At 53.7% G+C, this 16129-nt stretch overlaps 4 protein-coding genes across 4 annotated transcripts; 2 read left to right on the top strand and 2 right to left on the bottom strand.

The window, feature by feature from the left end:
* Positions 1-838: 838 nt before the first annotated feature.
* EMWEY_00021200 (glycosyltransferase family 28 C-terminal domain-containing protein, putative) lies at positions 839-3174 on the bottom strand (the record flags this gene model as incomplete). The annotated part of the gene is made up of 2 exons (XM_013480491.1): positions 839-2114; positions 2399-3174. The coding sequence occupies 2 exons, from the start codon at positions 3172-3174 to the stop codon at positions 839-841; spliced, it is 2052 nt and encodes a 683-aa protein (XP_013335945.1).
* A 1080-nt stretch (positions 3175-4254) lies between these two features.
* On the top strand, positions 4255-4932 carry EMWEY_00021210 (hypothetical protein, conserved; the record flags this gene model as incomplete). The annotated part of the gene is made up of 1 exon (XM_013480492.1): positions 4255-4932. The coding sequence occupies one exon, from the start codon at positions 4255-4257 to the stop codon at positions 4930-4932; it is 678 nt and encodes a 225-aa protein (XP_013335946.1).
* Positions 4933-5166: 234 nt separating this feature from the next.
* EMWEY_00021220 (hypothetical protein) lies at positions 5167-5800 on the bottom strand (the record flags this gene model as incomplete). Its single annotated transcript, XM_013480493.1, has 2 exons — positions 5167-5246; positions 5512-5800. 2 exons carry the CDS (start codon positions 5798-5800, stop codon positions 5167-5169), a joined length of 369 nt encoding a protein of 122 aa, XP_013335947.1.
* Positions 5801-7132: 1332 nt separating this feature from the next.
* EMWEY_00021230 (hypothetical protein, conserved) lies at positions 7133-15802 on the top strand (the record flags this gene model as incomplete). Its single annotated transcript, XM_013480494.1, has 11 exons — positions 7133-7742; positions 7955-8781; positions 9104-9298; positions 9450-10497; positions 10737-10837; positions 11000-11462; positions 11784-11963; positions 12298-12554; positions 12758-14935; positions 15222-15353; positions 15662-15802. The coding sequence occupies 11 exons, from the start codon at positions 7133-7135 to the stop codon at positions 15800-15802; spliced, it is 6132 nt and encodes a 2043-aa protein (XP_013335948.1).
* Positions 15803-16129: the final 327 nt, after the last annotated feature.

Consider the following 16129-nt stretch of genomic DNA (forward strand, 5'->3'; position numbering starts at 1 on the left):
AATATATATATATATATATATTAGTATGCTTCTATGCACCATATGTTTTGCAACTATTTTTAAATTATTTGAATTTTTTGCATGCTGACAGCATGCCACTTTCTGAAACGTCGGCTGTCTTTCCCTTCCATATCATAACACCTTGTCACCGGTTGGTGAAATCTCAGATTGACTTCGGATACACGATTTTTACACTACGAAACAACAATGTGCAGCAGTAGGAGTCCGCCTACAGCAGAAAAGGCAGCAGCGGGCCTTCCAATAGGTAGAAACCGCTGTCACCACATCCTACTTCGGAACCCATACGCCTCCAGACACCCCTGCACGACACCAGATAGCTCACCATATTCCCAGGTGATGGATCCCCGCGGCGTTTAGGATTTGAGACTTCCCTTGACGCGAGGAGAGGTTGTAGAGGTGTTCAAGGAGGCTATTCGCTTACTTTCTAACACAGATGTGTCTCGTTGCACATTGCGTGCTCACAGTCTGGCATATCCGGTAGATGTGCAGCAGCCTTGTGCTCGCTTTTCCGGTATTTTCTCTCATGTCTCCGTTGGCATAGAAATGGCGGAGTGGGTGCCAGTAACTTGGTGTTCTTTGTCGCAATGAGCACTTGTATGCCCCACTGCCACAGCCTTTACAAGCAGCCAGGTATCTGTGAAAACAAGGGTCTCTAAAAAAGGCACCATCAGTTGCTTCCTCACAGACTCCCGCCTCCGCCGCTCATTGCCGCGGAGTGCGAGTCCGGGGCACTAAAGTGTTCGGTCGTAAGGTTTAGGGTTTGGCGTTTACCGTTTGGGGTGTTGCTTCTGTCCTCGCAAGTGGCTCTATGTGAGTTCTACAGTGAACTACTCTCGCTGCAACTTGGGCTTTGGTAGGTGTCTGTGTATACACTCCAGAGGTATACAACGCCCTCTTTGTCAGCAGACCCGAGGTACCCTGTGCTGACGCACCAGGTAACAGCAGCAACAGGGGAATTGTGTGCTTTGAGGGCCCCCAGGGTCCTTAATCCCTTTCCTTCGAACAGCTCAACAGCCCCATATGACATGCCGCATGCACCCACCAAGCCGTCCGCTCGAACAGCGAGAGACGCAACGTGCGGGTGTCTCCCCTCGAAGGCATCCAGCGAAGCATTCCCCTTGCTGCTGCTGGTGGTTCCAAAGGAACGAACCTGCGCCAGTGGCACGAGAGACACACTCCCGTCGCTGCATATGCTGTTTGCGTTGCTTTCTCCTGCTTCTTTCTCTCTTTCCTTCCTGCGTCCTGCCACCGTTGCCATTGCTACTGCAGCTGATGCATCCGTTTTCCGTCTTCTGCTGCGGGCGACGCGCTGGAGGGAGAGGGGCCCTTCAATGCATGCTACCCAGACGCGGCTTCCGGCTACAGTGAGGTGAGCAGGAGGGGAGTCTGAGGGTGGAAGCAGCATCAAGGAAAGAGGGACTCTGCTGCTGCGCATATCCCACAGAGCTACAACCGGTAGCTCGTACGCAGTCAGCAACAGCGGCGAAGAGGAGACGAAACCTACACACTGCAAAGTCCCACAACTCGACAAGTCCGACGGCAGCTGTAACTGCTGCTGGTGTTGTTGCTGCAGTTGCTGTTGCTGTTGTTCCTGCAGAAGGCACCTAAACAGAGCCTCGGTCGCACTGTTTCTCTTCAGACGGAACTCTACAGCCGGTAACACAATTCCCTTCGTATCCTTACAAGGCCCCAGTGCCCGCAAGTCGAACAGACCCGCACTCTCCAACTCCCCTACAGGAGCTGCCAAACACTCTAGACTAAAGCTGCTGCTGCTGCTGCTACCAACGCTGCTGCTGCAGCGTCGCGGAGCTGCGCACTTGCAGAAGGAAAAGGCCCCAGTTCTGAACGACCCCGTAAACTTCTCTGCTTGTAGATCAAAGACAGAAATGAGAGAGTCCCTTTGCTGCAACAGCACTCTACTGCTGCTGCTGCTGCTGCTGTTGGCAACTGGCTCAATGTGCAGCAAAGAACTGGTGCCGCTGCCGGTGCTGCTAGCGGATGCAGCAGCACTGCTGGGGTTGGCTAGAGAGGCAAGCGGGAGACAGGATTTATGCGAAGGAGACACTACAGAGAGAGCTCTGCGGGCCTTCAGGCTAAAAAGTGAGACAAAACCGCCCTCGTCACCTAAAAGGAGACAGTTGCCATCTCCCACAAAAAGCAGGCTGCGGGAGCCAAAGCCCAGGGGGGTTGTCAGCCGCTGGATAGGGCTTGGAAGCAGCATTTGTGCTGGTGCTGATGCTGCTGCTGCTGCCTTGCTTACCCTCAAAGGCGTCTCATTCGTGTGCTTCTCTTGGACACTTCTCTCGGGCTTGTATCTAGGGTTTGCAGTGTCCGTCTGTTTGCAGCGAAAGCTGCCGCAGTTTGTTATATTTCTGACTCCATGTCCTCCGTCACCTCCTCCTCTATCATTGCAACAAATCGGCCACGATTAGGAGGAGGCAGCGGCAGCAAGGGCTTCTTGAGAATATCCCTGTCCCCGGTTGTTCTTGCCCCTGCTGCTGCTGATGGTGGTGGGGTTTGTGGGGCACCGAGTAGAGGACGCCTCCAGGCTTCGAGCGTCTTTCTCGGGAGGTCTACGAGGCAATCCAGCGCCACGCAATGCTGTTCCTTGGCTAGCTGGACAGCTAGCTCCAGTTGATGGTTGTGGAGGAGAGAAGGGTTAACGCAAGCCACCACCCGGCGGGAAGCCCTCAGTGCCTCTAGTAGCGTAGCGGCCCCACAATGCGAAATGATTAAGTCGAAGTCGGGCAGCAGGCGAGACAGAGAAGGTAGGAAACGCACCACCCGCACACTGGCAAACCCGTCCAGATTTGCGTACACCCCATCAGCATTCAGCTCTGCGCACTCTGAAGAAATGCCGAAGGGAAGCTTCTTCCCGCGCCCCACCTGCACAGTTAACGCCACCCTGCCAATACACCGCAGCGCATCTAAAAAGGCAGCCGACTCCGTAGCAGCCACCAAACCGTCAAACGAAGTGCTTCCCACCGTCACCAGCACGCGCGGCCACTCCTCCCCACGAGGGCAGGCTGTCTTCTTCTTAGCGCTTTCCTTGCTTAGGGACTCTTCCAGCGAGACACGAGGAGGGTGCGACCGTTGCACAAGAGCTGTGGTCGCGCCGCCTCGAGATGCCGACACTCCCTTCACCTCTGTCATGCGGCAAGGAGGAAACAAGAAGGACTCACAAAAGAGAAGGTGATCTTAGGACCAGTGCCGCACAGCTCCAGCAAAAGCGGCGGCATGCTACTAACTAATAAGCAATGGAAGATCGCTTATTGCAGGAAACCGGGAAACCGTGCGCTGTTACGTTGAAAGGCACAATAAAAATATTGCGTCCGGAAGAGCCAAACAAAGTTCAAACACCGGCGAGACCAATCCTGCTGTAGTGGGAAGGCGTGGCTGACAAAGATACAGAATTCGGCTGCGCTTCCTCCAAAAAGCCGAGCATTGCTTGGGCAAAATTATATTGTGATGCTTTCCCTCTAAATACACAGAGAGAAATAGCAGCCAAATCCTGGTATATCTGTGCCTCAGCTGTCCTACATGCTTCGACCGACCGCAGGACAACGGGGCTGGGCTGGGGGTGCAGCGGCAACCCACCCCAGCTATGTGTCTAAATAAGTACTGTAAAAAGCAGAAAAAGAGTGAAATTAAAGTAACCAACACCTGTTTTCAGTCCATACACGGAAGATTTTATCTGCGTCAACTACTGTTGCCGTGCTTAGAACCTACTTTACATACACCGGAGGCGATAATGTTGCTGCTGTTGTGTGGAGTGACCTTGCTGGTGTACATTTAACTCAGAGTGGCAGAAATTGTACATCCATCCTACAATGACTTCTCGAGCAAATCTGGAAGGGCTCTACAGCTCCCGCCATGGGCGCGCATGCAACTGTTAGGGGGCTGTGCATCTGCCTACTGCTGCACGGCAGACCACCAATCAAGGTGTAAGGTCATCCTCAACCTTGTGTGCTGCATTTTTGTTATTTCTGTAGCAAGCCAAATATACCTGTGACCCCATGGGCCATACTGTACTTGCCTCCAGAGCGCGGTGAAACCCCAAAACGTGGCTCCTTTGGCTGCCGAAGATACAGATACATCGATATTAGCGAGTACGGTTGGTTCTTGTGCGTAACCTGGTCTCTGTTTTAGGTCACCTGGGGAATTAGCGGGGGTCCTCGAACACTTGTAGGAGTTTTAGCTCAGTTTTGCTTTGGGTCACGTTAATTGGAGCAAATGGCCGTGCGCTCCTCGTTAGGGTCTGGAGACCTTCGTAGCTTGCCTACCCCAGCGGGCGCCCTTCCTGGCGTTGCGGGAAGGGCTTCTGTCTCGTGCAAAGACTTGTACTCCCGCTCAAGAGCTCGCAGCATGAGGAGGCCGCCGCCGGATGGAGGCTGCGGGTGGTATGAGTATGGGTTGTACGACGTGGCACTAGAGTTGACAGAAGTTCCTTTGCGCCCGTTTGAGTTGGAATACCGAGAGCGCACTGTCTTGACACCTGAGGAACCCCAACCTGTGGAACTGCCTAGCAAGAGGCAACCCGCTGTGCTGGTTAAACTTAAGCACAAACCTCGCGCTTGTGCACCACCTCATCCCTCTACAGTACGCCTCCGCTATGAGCCCGAAGCCGCTCCCCTAGTGTTTGCTGCAGGTGGTCAACAGCAACAGCAGAAGTCTGAAAAAGTAGAAAAACAGCTGTCAACCCAAATGAACAAAGATAACGAAACTTCCAGTGGGGTTCCTAAGGCGATCAAAAAAACAGAAAAAGTAGGCGACAAGTATGACAAAGTCGAAAAAGGAGACAAAAATGACAAGCATGACAAAATAGAAAAGTCCAACAAAGATAAGTTGGAAAAGAAGGAAAAGGAGAAGAAGAAGAACAAAGACGGCCCGCAGGAACCAGCCGAATCCTAAGTTGAACTTAACAAACCCTGTGATGCTCTCGTCTTGTTTGTTCCCCGTATCTCGTGCATTTGATGCTGATACCTAACACACAATGAATTATCTGTCAGTCTCACACCTCTCCCATGAGAGTGCTGCACAAGCTTATCTTTGCGTTGTCAACAATTCTCGTGAGGCTTCCAAACAGCTGCAACTGGTTTGTCTATGTTTTCAACGAGTCTCCCGTTATCTTCATAGACTGCAGAGTTAATCGCTTCCCCTTCCAGCCGTCGCCAGTTGCCGCTTTCTTTTGAAACTCCTCGACACCCTTGCATCTTGCAGAGATGCTGCAGGGACACGACAAGCGACAGGCACAACTGCAGGCTTGCACTGAGCTCTTTTTGTGTTCAGAAAGTTTTCCTTACATGGAAGGGTGTTGTTGATGTTGTGGCTGCGTGGACCTGCATCTGACCTACATCGTGCAGGTAAAACCTAGTTGCCCATTTCTCGCTGCTGTTTCTGCAAATCCCCATCGCCACTTGAAAGCAGGATAAGGAAATGGATAAGAACGTGGGGGGGAAAACTAGTCTGAACGTGGAGTAGGATTCATACCACCAGCATTTGGAACTGACGGGTTGGACGAGTTCACATGGAGGAAGGCAAAAGATTGTGCTGCGTGAATCTCATCGGTGTATGCTAATGGCGGCTCCTGCCGCAATACAATGAGGGCGTCCCTCTTAGCCTCCCGAAGATCCATGGGACCACATCCGATAGGGGATGAGACATCTGTGTCCCAAGGAGAAAGGAAATGGACAGCAGCAGAGCGTAGAGTAGCGGGCACAAACAAGGAGTCAATGCGTTCCGTCAGTTGTTGTGGCTTCGCGAAGACTGCGCCATTCATAATTATCTGGTACTGAGGTAGAGGCAAGCATGTCCAGACAGCCCAGAAGTGACCAGAATGGGAAAACATGGAAGCAAGAGGGCAAACAGTTGAACGAGGTCACGTCTCCCCTTGATAGAGCAGCAGCAACCCCAAAAATGTACCGCCCACATTGGGGTCGTACACAGACCTTCCTGGCCACCCCCTCCTCACCGGCTAAAACGAATTAATGCCTGTATAGTAAGGATACAGTAGCAACTAACAAAAACCAGTCACGCTCGACTGTCGTCGAGTTCCTCAGCACACACAAGCGTGCAGTTCTAGACAGGTGGATGCATTCTCTCCCCTCTAGGGTGAGTGAGAATCTGCATTGTTCTTACGTTATCGTCTTTGCCTGCACCTTTCAAGCATCATTTGTTTCTATATGTGCCTTTATATACATTTCTTTCCCGTATCTATCTCTCTCTCAACCAACGCAACATTATCAACCCTGCCACGCCTCGAGTCCCTCAAAAGCAAACTCACCTACTCAAACGGGGTTTTCCCATGGACTAATCCAAAGCGAATTCGCCCCCAAAATGTATTTGTGTGGCGATTATACTGAACACACACAAATAAACCTTCAGACAAAATCAGCATTTAAGCGTAATCTTCTACGGAGACGTAAGGGAAACAGCGACACCATCGATCGGAGGTAAGCTCGAGCACACAAACTCCACCTCAACTGTCTTCTTGTAATTCGTGCATGCGTGGATAAATAATTATGACGGCGTTTGCTATTTAAATAGTTTAAAATTCACCGTTTTGCTTAAGTGGCACATGAATTGTGCGGTCCCCTGGTCTACCCGGCTTCTTCCGCCAGGGTGTGCGGCGGACCACCGCCTCTTCCTCAACCCAGCAAATACTCACTAGTGCAGAAATATTAATTCGAGTCTGGAAAAATATCGTTGAATGCCGATTAAGGGTAATTGTCTGTGTGGCCCCCGTCTGGTATTCGCCGCATCCCTGCCGGCTGGCATTCAGGCTCCATGCATGTCCTCCCATCTTTTACCTGCTCTTATTGGGGACTAGGTGTCTTAAAATGAAGCTTTACACATACTGCTTCATTTTGGTATGCACATCACCACCTGAGGTTGGAAGCACGGCCACAAGATACCACCAGCAACGCTGACTGCACGCGGATGTAGTCAAAATTACTCGCGATGTTGCGGTGCCTCAGCGGCCTCCCAAGCTGTTGCAGGGGCAGCTGGGACTTCCTATGTGGATTCTGCATATCTCTGCTCTTCCTCAAGGGCTCGATGAGCAGGCGCATTCGCAGCAGCAGCACTCCTCAGGGCCTCCTCAGCAGCAATCATGACGCCTAACAATCCAACGGGTTTGCAGAATCCCTCCACTGCTGCAATTGTAGCAGATGCCGCCAAACAGAAGCAGCAGCAGCAAATGGGACCCAAGAATCCACAAATGCAGCAGCCCCAGCTGCAGCACCATACCGAACGGTCAGTGTGTGGGGCAGGTGGAGCTACTGACAATCTTTTGTGTTCATTTGATGTCTTCGCCTTCAATGCGCCGAAGACCCCCCAAAGGATTACCCCACAAAAGCCAGCAAAAAGAGTCGTCGCAATCCACAGGAGCAGCACTCCTCTGGCCACAAGAAGCGTCTGCAGCCGTTCGAGCAGCACCAGCAGCACCGTAGAGGGCGGCGGCAGCACAGTCGCCATGTGCCAGCATGGTAGTAGAAACCGCACCAGCACTACCGGTGGCTGCAGTAGCGGCAACAAAAGCGGCTTGGAGAGTGCGACCGAGTTGCAGAGGGAATCGGAGTTGAGTCCTGGGGTCCGGGTGTCTCTCGAGTGGTTGGAGGAGGCGGAAAGAAGGCGAGGGTTGAGCAGTACAGAAGTTGCTGCTGCCTTCAGGTGTCCCCTCTGCCACCAATTCAGCATGACCTTCCGTTCGGGCCGTTACGGTAGGCAGCTCAAGACTGCGCGGGCTTTGCATTTAGTTCGAGTCACCTACACGTTTCCTTGGAGCGACATTATCCTCGTTCCCCCGTTGTTGCTTCTGCTGTTGCTGCTGGTGATGTTGGTCCTGCTAGTGCTGTTGCAGCGTTTGTAATACAGTACTCACGTTTGGTGGTATTGGTGGATTTGGTGGATTTGCTTATGCTGCCTGTTTCAGGCATGTTTTTGGGGTGCTCGCGGTACCCGGAGTGTCGGGGTAAAGTGAGTGGTTCAAAAGTAGAGAGGTGGCGGTCCTGCACAGGAAACAGCAGCAGCAGCAGCGGCATCCGTGTCTTCTGTGAGCTTGAGGCTCCACATGCCTTCAGACTACATGCAGCTGGCTGTACAGACACTGGTATGATGCTGGCAGACGCTCTACCCCGCATCATTCAAACGGCTGCAAAGGTCTATGCTAGAGAGCAGCAGGGATGCCAGGAGGGCAAGCAACAACAGGAGGATAACTTCAGAATTCCAGACTTCCTGCGGCCTCTTTCTTGGTTGCCGCGGAGCGATCGCATCAAGTCAGATGAGTCGCTGCTGAGGCAATTCAGCGATGCTGCTATGGCGCATGCCGTTAGTGTTCAGTGCACCGCTGTGTGTGGACTAGAGGAAGCAGAAGCAGCTGCTGCTGGTACTAAGGCTGCTTATGTGGGTGATGCTGATGCTCGAACTGCGGGATCTACTGGTGGTGGCACTGGTGCAGAAGCAAAAGTCCCCGCGGATACTTCTGGGGTTGCTGCTGCAGGAAGCGTGTTTGAGCTAGAGCGCGCTGCAACTCGGAGGCGTTTGCGTTTTGTAGATTGGTCAAAGGGGTCTCTGCAGGCGCCTGCAGACGGGCTGAAGTACAACGATGGTTGTGTCTTTTCTTTGGCAGCTTATCCGTTTGTCTTACAGGCGGTGGCCTCTGTTTGTGGCTGGGCAGCCATAACTCCCATCCCCTCTCTCACCCTCCGTTTTTTTAAGGAGGTCTGGGGGTCGGGAAGATTTCTCATCACTTCAAAGGAAGTAAGACAGCCTGGTTCTACTGCTGGTGCACTCTCCTACTGATTCTGTTCTGCTGCGCCATTCTGCTGTCTTGCTTGGTTGCTGGGGCTTCGCCTCAGTTGCTACGGGTGTTTTCATGGCTCTGCAGCTACGAGAGCTACTTCTACTGCTGGGTCTGTGGCGGTGCCTGTCGTGTGGGCTTTTCGTTGATCCCTCTGGCTGTAATAATTCTGTTTGCCTTCCAAACCCTACTTGGGCGCTGCAATGTTGCTAGTGAAACAGGGAGAGGTGCTGCGATTGCTGTGGCATTTTTGTGTTCTCCACGAGCCATTTGTGCCTGTAGAGAGCGCTGGACGTTGCCTGGTGGCTGCTGCCTTCTCGTTTGCGGCAGCATCTGCTGCCTTTCCAGTGGGAAGGTCTCGCCTACGCGTTGCAACGGGGAGGTCGTGCGATAATAGGCGATGAAATGGGGCTTGGGAAGACAGTGCAGGCAATTGCATGTATTGCAGTGTACCGCCAGTTCCCGTGCCTTATAGTTGTGCGTTTACGGTATTCCCCGGCACTAAACTACCCTTAGCCATTTGGAAGAATGTTGAGGCTTTTGTAAATGGCGTAAATGGTGTACCTGTGATGCTGTTGTCACGTTGCTACATTGGTTGTTGCTGCCGTGTTTGCTGCTGCTGCCATAGGTACCTGCGTCCATGCGCTTAGCCTGGGCCGACGCGCTGGAGGAGTGGCTTCCGGAATACAGCGGGCCACCGAGTTTGCGGGTTTTGTTTGCCAGTGGGGATCGCCCAGCTCCAGGGGAGCAACATTTGATCTGTTTGTCTTCTTTTGAGATGGCAGCCAGGCTATACGACACCCTCAAGGCTACGCAGTACAAGTTTGTGATTGTGGACGAGGCCCACAAGCTCAGAGGCCCTGCAATTCCACGGCCTGCGCCCTACACGGCCTCAGAAGCAGCAGCAGCATTAACGGCCACACAGGAAACTGCAACAGAAACAACAACACTTCCACACAGTGTAGAAGGTGATAGTGCCCTTGCTGCCACGTCGTCTCCTGGCGTTGATCCCAGCAGCGAGTCCGTATATTTTCCAAATTCCCCGCAACCCCAGAAGCACTGCCAGCAACCACAAAAGCGTTTTTCCCGACAGCAGAGGAAATGTAGGCTGCCGGACAGCGGCCAGGAGGTGAACAAGAAGGTACTAGACCTCGTGAAAGGCAGCCGTCACGCGCTGCTCCTTTCAGGCACTCCTTCTGTGAAGCTTCCGGCGGACCTGTTTCCGCTAGTAGATGCTCTGCTGCCGCCATTAGAGCAGGTGACATTAGCGGAAAGGAGGCAGCAACAGCTGCAGCAGTGGAGGGCACTTGAACTGGCAGCTGCTGCGGCAGCGGTGCCCCCTGGTGTTGCTGGTGCTGCTCCAATTTTGGAGGCGGACCTATCGGGGGACGGATGGACAGAAGCAGAACAAACAAAGGGTGTTTTCTCCGGTAGTGGAATTGTCCGGTCTCCGTGGTCGGAGGGAACAACGGCGTGGAGAACAGCTTCAGCAGCAGCACGAGCAGCAGCAAAGTTCGCAGGGGCTGCACCTGAGGCTTTTGGAGAGCCTTTCGGCACAGGTGTCTGCCCCGACCATCAACCACGCGACAAGGACTGTTTGGGTTCGTTTGCAAACGGGGGGCAGGCTCGGCAACGCGTTGGCAATATACTAAGAGAGGAACGACTGCAGTTTGCTGGTGAGGCTGTCCGGGCTTACCTTCCGTTGCTAGTACTGTTGTTCCTGATGCTCACGATGCCAGCGCTTTGTCATGGTTGTTGCACTTGATGCAGATGATTGACCAAAGCTGTAGAATGTCCACCTCATGAGCGGCTTTTCGTCGTGGTTGTGCATTGAATTATTGGGGCTCGTGCAGTCCTTCCATGAGTTCGCCTTTAAGGCGCATTGCGGGGCTGCCCTGTGTTCACTGAGACTCAGAAGAGTACTGCTGTTCTTCGCGAGCCTTTGGCTCATGGAGAAGATTTGGGGCTTCTCTCCGAAGTTGGGAGCTGCACTTGCTCCTTACGCGAGCCGTCCTCGTACGCAGAAGAAAGACCCTCAGAAATCCGGCCCGAACGGGTCCCCATGGGGGGACCCTCCAAGTCCCCTCCCAAGAATCTCATCAGGTTCCATGCAAGGATATTTCTCAAGGGAAACTAAATCTGCCCAGTCGCGGGCCTTTTGCGTGCCACTGCATACAGCACAAACAACAACAGGTTGAAGTGGAAACGGAGCCTTCCCACGCGCCGGTTGGGGACCACGAAGCTGCAAATGCGCCCATGGGGGCCAAAGAAGCCCCTTCGAAGGGGCTTTCATCGAATTTGAAGCCAGCCGCTCCACCAGCTAAGCCTGAGGATGCCTTGGCAGCAGTCTCCTTGTCGGCTCTTGAGGGTCCGCGCTTCTCGGTGCAGGAAGTGGAACACCTTGTGGAGGGACTGCCTTGGGCTTCCCACGTCCCGGGGGACGGTGACGCTCTCGTGCTACCTCCATGCACGCGAATTGTGCAGCTGCTGCTGCTCCACTGCAACAACAAACTGCTAACTGCCATGGGAGAAGGCTTGGTGCTACGAAAACCGGCGTACCGCTCATTGCTTCGAGAAGTGGAAAGGGCTGATGCAGGCTCCTCAGACGGCAGCAGCGGCGACAGCGAGTTTGGCTTCGGCAGTACGTCATCCTTGCTCTTTCTCTTGAGTTTCTTCTCTTTTGCCTCTGTCATAACGAATGCCTCATCCATTGTTGCTTTCTCCTTCCCATTCAGACACTCTTGAACCCTTTGTTTCCTGTGAATTCGTTTCTGTTTCCACCAGACCAAATGGGCGCCTGCCCTTCACAGTATTGGCGTGTTCTCACTGCCTTCAGTTGGGCACGTATCCTACCCTATAGCTGGCTTTTCCGGACTCCTAGCAATTTGCATGCATGTATCATGCACGAAGCTGACCTACCTAGACGTCTCCTTGCCTGTCTGCGTTTGTGTGTGTTGTGCAGTGCAGGGGCCCTGCGTATCCTCTGATATAGCGGCGGTTGCTTCCCACTTGACACGGCGGCCTCCCGCAACTCCAGCTGAACGCGCGGGCCTCTGCAAAGTTTTGTCCGCTGCGGATTGGCTGCACGAGAAGTTCTTGAGAGACGCATCTGCCTCACCCTGGCCCGACGACGACACGGAAGGTTCGCGCGTAATAAACCCCGTACCTTTTGGAGTTCGAGAGGCCATTTTTACATGTGTGGACGCAGATGACGTTCCTTATCGAATCGCACGCGTGCATGCAATAGTAATCGACCCACGCTACAATAACGCCCCTGTAATGGGCGGTGTCTGCGAAAGCGACCCACTAATGGCTCTTGCGAGTAGAGAGGGACAGGGCAGCGGAACGCAGACGAGAGGGAGCCTAATTGTGTTTGGCTTTCCTCAAGAAGCCAGTGGAAGTAGTGGGATGTGAGAAAACCCCGCCACCCCACACCGTTAATGCTTGGCTTTGTGGTCTCGGCGATGTTTCTGCAGACGCACCCCCTAAAGTCGTGGTCTTCGCTCACCACCGGCGAGTATTAGATGCTTTGGCAGCTCGTCTCCGGGAACTACGGTTTGGGTGTATGAACTCCACGGGACACGCACGTACGGGCGGGAGTCGTAGACGCCAGGGTTTCGTGCGCATTGATGGTACTGTGCCTGAGGAGGAGAGGAGGAGGCGCCGCCGCCTCTTTCTTAACGATCCTGCATGCACGCTGGCACTTATTTCCATCACTGCTTCTTCTCACGGGGTGCGCCTGCAGGGGTGTTAGAGCTTAGAGGTTGTCGTCCAGACGCTTCCCATCAACTGAACCTGTTGCGGTTAGCTTCTGTTGCTGGTGGTGCTGTGGTCAAGCCACTGGGGAACCTTTGGAAAAATCAGTGGCAGCAACAGCATCAAGACAAACAGCCTGTTGTGCGCTGCTGTGCTTATTGCGTGTGCCTTCTGCTGCAGTTGGATTTTTCTGGAGCGTCTGTTTGTATCTTCCTGGAGTTGCTTCCGCAGCAGCATGAGCTCTTGCAGGCAGAGTCGCGGCTGCACCGTCGGGGTCAGCGGCGGGTAGTGACAACATATTTCCTTCTAAGCCGTTGTGGCCCCTCTTCAGCAGCTTCGGGAAGTGTCTTTTCTCACGAATCTGGCTACAGTTCTAGCCCCGCCTCTGGGGACAGTGTAGGAGGACCCGTAGAGGCCGAGGGGGAACATCTGCAGGCAAGCACCACATCCGCAGAGGGGGGAGAGAACCTTATGTTGAGCCGTTATTCCTGCAGCCCCCTTAGCTGTAGCGCAAGCAGCCACAAGGCCTCGCCAGCATGTCTCGAAATAGTGGGAAGAGCATCCAGCTGCAGAAAGTTTCGGAGAGAACTGAGGAAGTGCTGCATGCAGCTCCTTCACGAAGCTGAGACGGTCGAAGAAGCTGCCTGGCGCAGAATCAAGCATCAGTCTGCTCTGGTGCAGCGCACTATAGATGGACCACTCGCCTACCTGTCACATATTGGTGAGGCCCATCCTCAGGAGGAGGAAAGACAGGGACAGTTGAAACAACAGCAAGAAGCGAGCATGATCAGCCAAGAACACGATGACGAATGGTGTGGGGTTGGCGACGGTAGCCAGCAAGGTCAACTGCAGCAACAGCGGCAGCAACGTCAGGAGGGCCATTCAGCGGGTGCAAACACAAATTGTCTGGGTGCGTGGAGCTGGAATAACCTGCAAGATCCACCATATCGTATGAAATCACCAACAGCAGCTGCCGGAAGTGGTGAATGTGAGAGGCATCCTTACACCGCCGTACTGCAATCACTTCAGTGGCAACTACGGCCCACCTTGGGGCAATCTTTGAAGCCCATGAAGCAGCGTTCGACATTCTCTGAAGGCCTTCGGTTTCGCATTTCACGGTACACCCATCGCGTGCATGTGTTCCGAGGTGTTGCGGCTACCCCACTAGGCATATCCTTTACTCCAGCGGAGCTGGGGACAGCTAACACGCCATACGCCTTTGTGGAGCACCCCAAGCGAAAGGAGGATCAGCATGGAGAAGGACCGCGGCAGCCACTGCCGCGGCAGCCGCTGTTGCTACATCCACAGACCGGTCAAGGTCAGTACCCCGAAGGGGAATTGGCGCGATACATTCAGGAAGCGGCCCGGCAGTACTTGAACCTTTTCCGGTTACTGTCGTCTTTTGAGCAGCGCCGAGTTAGGGAGACTGCATGGACGGTACAGAACCTTGAGGTGTACCTGCACCGACGCCATCGCACACAGCAAAACAGCGGGAAAGTAGACCCTTTGGTAGGTTCTGACCTTCCTGTGGATCAATGCCCAAGGCGACGGTCTACTCAAGAGCACCAGGAGACAGGTAAAGCAACTACAGTGGTGCCACGCCACACTACGGACCCCCTCCTGCTTTTACAGTCAGCAGCAGCAACCCAGCTGCAGCAACAGGGACAGCGACGGGCCCCCTGTCTTGAAGGGAAGATGGCTTCTGGAGAACTGCATTTGGGAGCTCTCCCGCTTTGTATGAGCAGCGCCGACGGCGGCTTGAGTAAGCACATCAGGGACAGCAATGGCGGGTCATCGGAGGCAGGTGAGGACTCGCTGAGTGATAGTGTCCACTCGCGCTACTTTTCAAGCCAAGCTGCCTTGTCAGGTTCATTGTGTGGGCCTCGCGAGGGGTCTCAGCAACCTAACGCTCTCCCTGAACCGCCAGGTGGCACAATATCGTCTTTTTCAGAGGAGACCAACCGCTCCAGAGTGGCGTTGGTGCCTGTGGTCCTCCACACCTCGAATCCCGCTGCGGCTGCTAGCAGGGCAAGTGTGACGTCTAGACACGTGCAACCTTTTTCTTTGGAGCTGCAGAAGGTTTTGTGCGTATCGTGCATGCAGCCTATCTCAGCCGTCAGCACAACGCGAACGTTCTTGCGTGTTGAGGCTTTTGAGGGCCCCAGCCACCCCTGGGTGGACAGCCCGCGAGTGTCACAGCCCCAATCCTGTGACGCCCAAGGCGGCTTAGATACAACAAGTGGGGTTTATCTAGAAGGGGGAAACACCAGAGAGGCTCCGGGCTCTCCTGCTTTCACGTATCCACCAGAGCCGGCAGAAGAAGGCCAGGCACAGTCTGTACCACCTGGCGGTCTGGTTGTAAGGTCCGAGGTTATCACGACTCCGCAAAACTTTGCGAATGATTCCCAGCGAAACTGGCTCATTCGATGCTGTGAACAAGACCTCACCTGCAGTGGCCGCTGCTCTGACGCCTACACTGCAAGGAGGAGGAGGCAGGCACTGAGGAAGCAGGCAAGCGTGGTGCCTTGATAGAGCGCAGCCGTCTATGTTGTTGCAGTGAACGGAGCAACAGTAACCAGCCTGTTGGTGCCGTTAGGTAGACACGCATCTCAGCTTGTATGCATTGCGTTAGGTGGAGCGGCAGGATCGAGGCGTCTGCAGTAACTGCAGGTTGGACTGTGGGGAAATGTTGATGGCCTTAAAAATGTTGCACGCAGCAGGGGAGCCCCAGTGGCGACTTGAGGAGGAAGTGGCGCGTCTTGCCCCCAGCGTGAGTGTACGGAATTGAAGTTCGTATTTGGGTTTAGACTATTCCAGCACTGGATCATTCCATTTTTGCCACCATGGATGTGTCGGGTTTTGCATAACTTGGTGTTTGCTAATACGTTGCACACGTGCAGGGCGGAGAGAGCCATCTGCATGGTTTCCTTTCGGTATTAGGATACCTGGACACCAGCACACGGCTTCTACAACCGATTTCTCTTGAGACTGACTGTGGTGCAAACGGGGATTACTTTTGTTTCCGGTTGGGGGGAACTTCATTTGTACCGTCAGTTGTGGGGTTGAATTCTTTGTTGCCTTCAGTTTCGCGCGTGGCCATCACTCATTCGAAAGCTTGCCCGCCACCTCACGGCAAGCTATGCCTGGGAGGCAGACCACAAAAACCCCGTGAGGGAGGGAGGAGGCCTGGCAACAGCGGATTCTGTTCAGACGCTTTGCAAGTGAGCAGACGGATCTAGTACAGGACACAGCCGTTGTCTTGACCCCTTACGTCTGTAGCTGAAACCTCATTTCGATAGACGTGGAACACGCAATGGAGACATCTGCTCAGACTCGACACATTTATACGACTTGTGCGCGGACGTTGAAGTTACCTCAGCACAACCAACAATGAACAATTCAGCTTCGTGCGTCCAAAGTATCCAGACTTAATGATTGAGCAGTAGGCGAATTTCGTTGGGAATTTAACTCTGTCAACCCCGCAGCACACATCGATCTGTACCCAATTCCCTTTGGACTCCGCAGGGCGTGTCATATGGAGAAGACTATTGA

Source organism: Eimeria maxima, genomic scaffold (genome assembly GCF_000499605.1).
Source record: "Eimeria maxima Weybridge genomic scaffold, Emw_scaff199, whole genome shotgun sequence".
Taxonomy (NCBI): Eukaryota; Apicomplexa; class Conoidasida; order Eucoccidiorida; family Eimeriidae; genus Eimeria; species Eimeria maxima.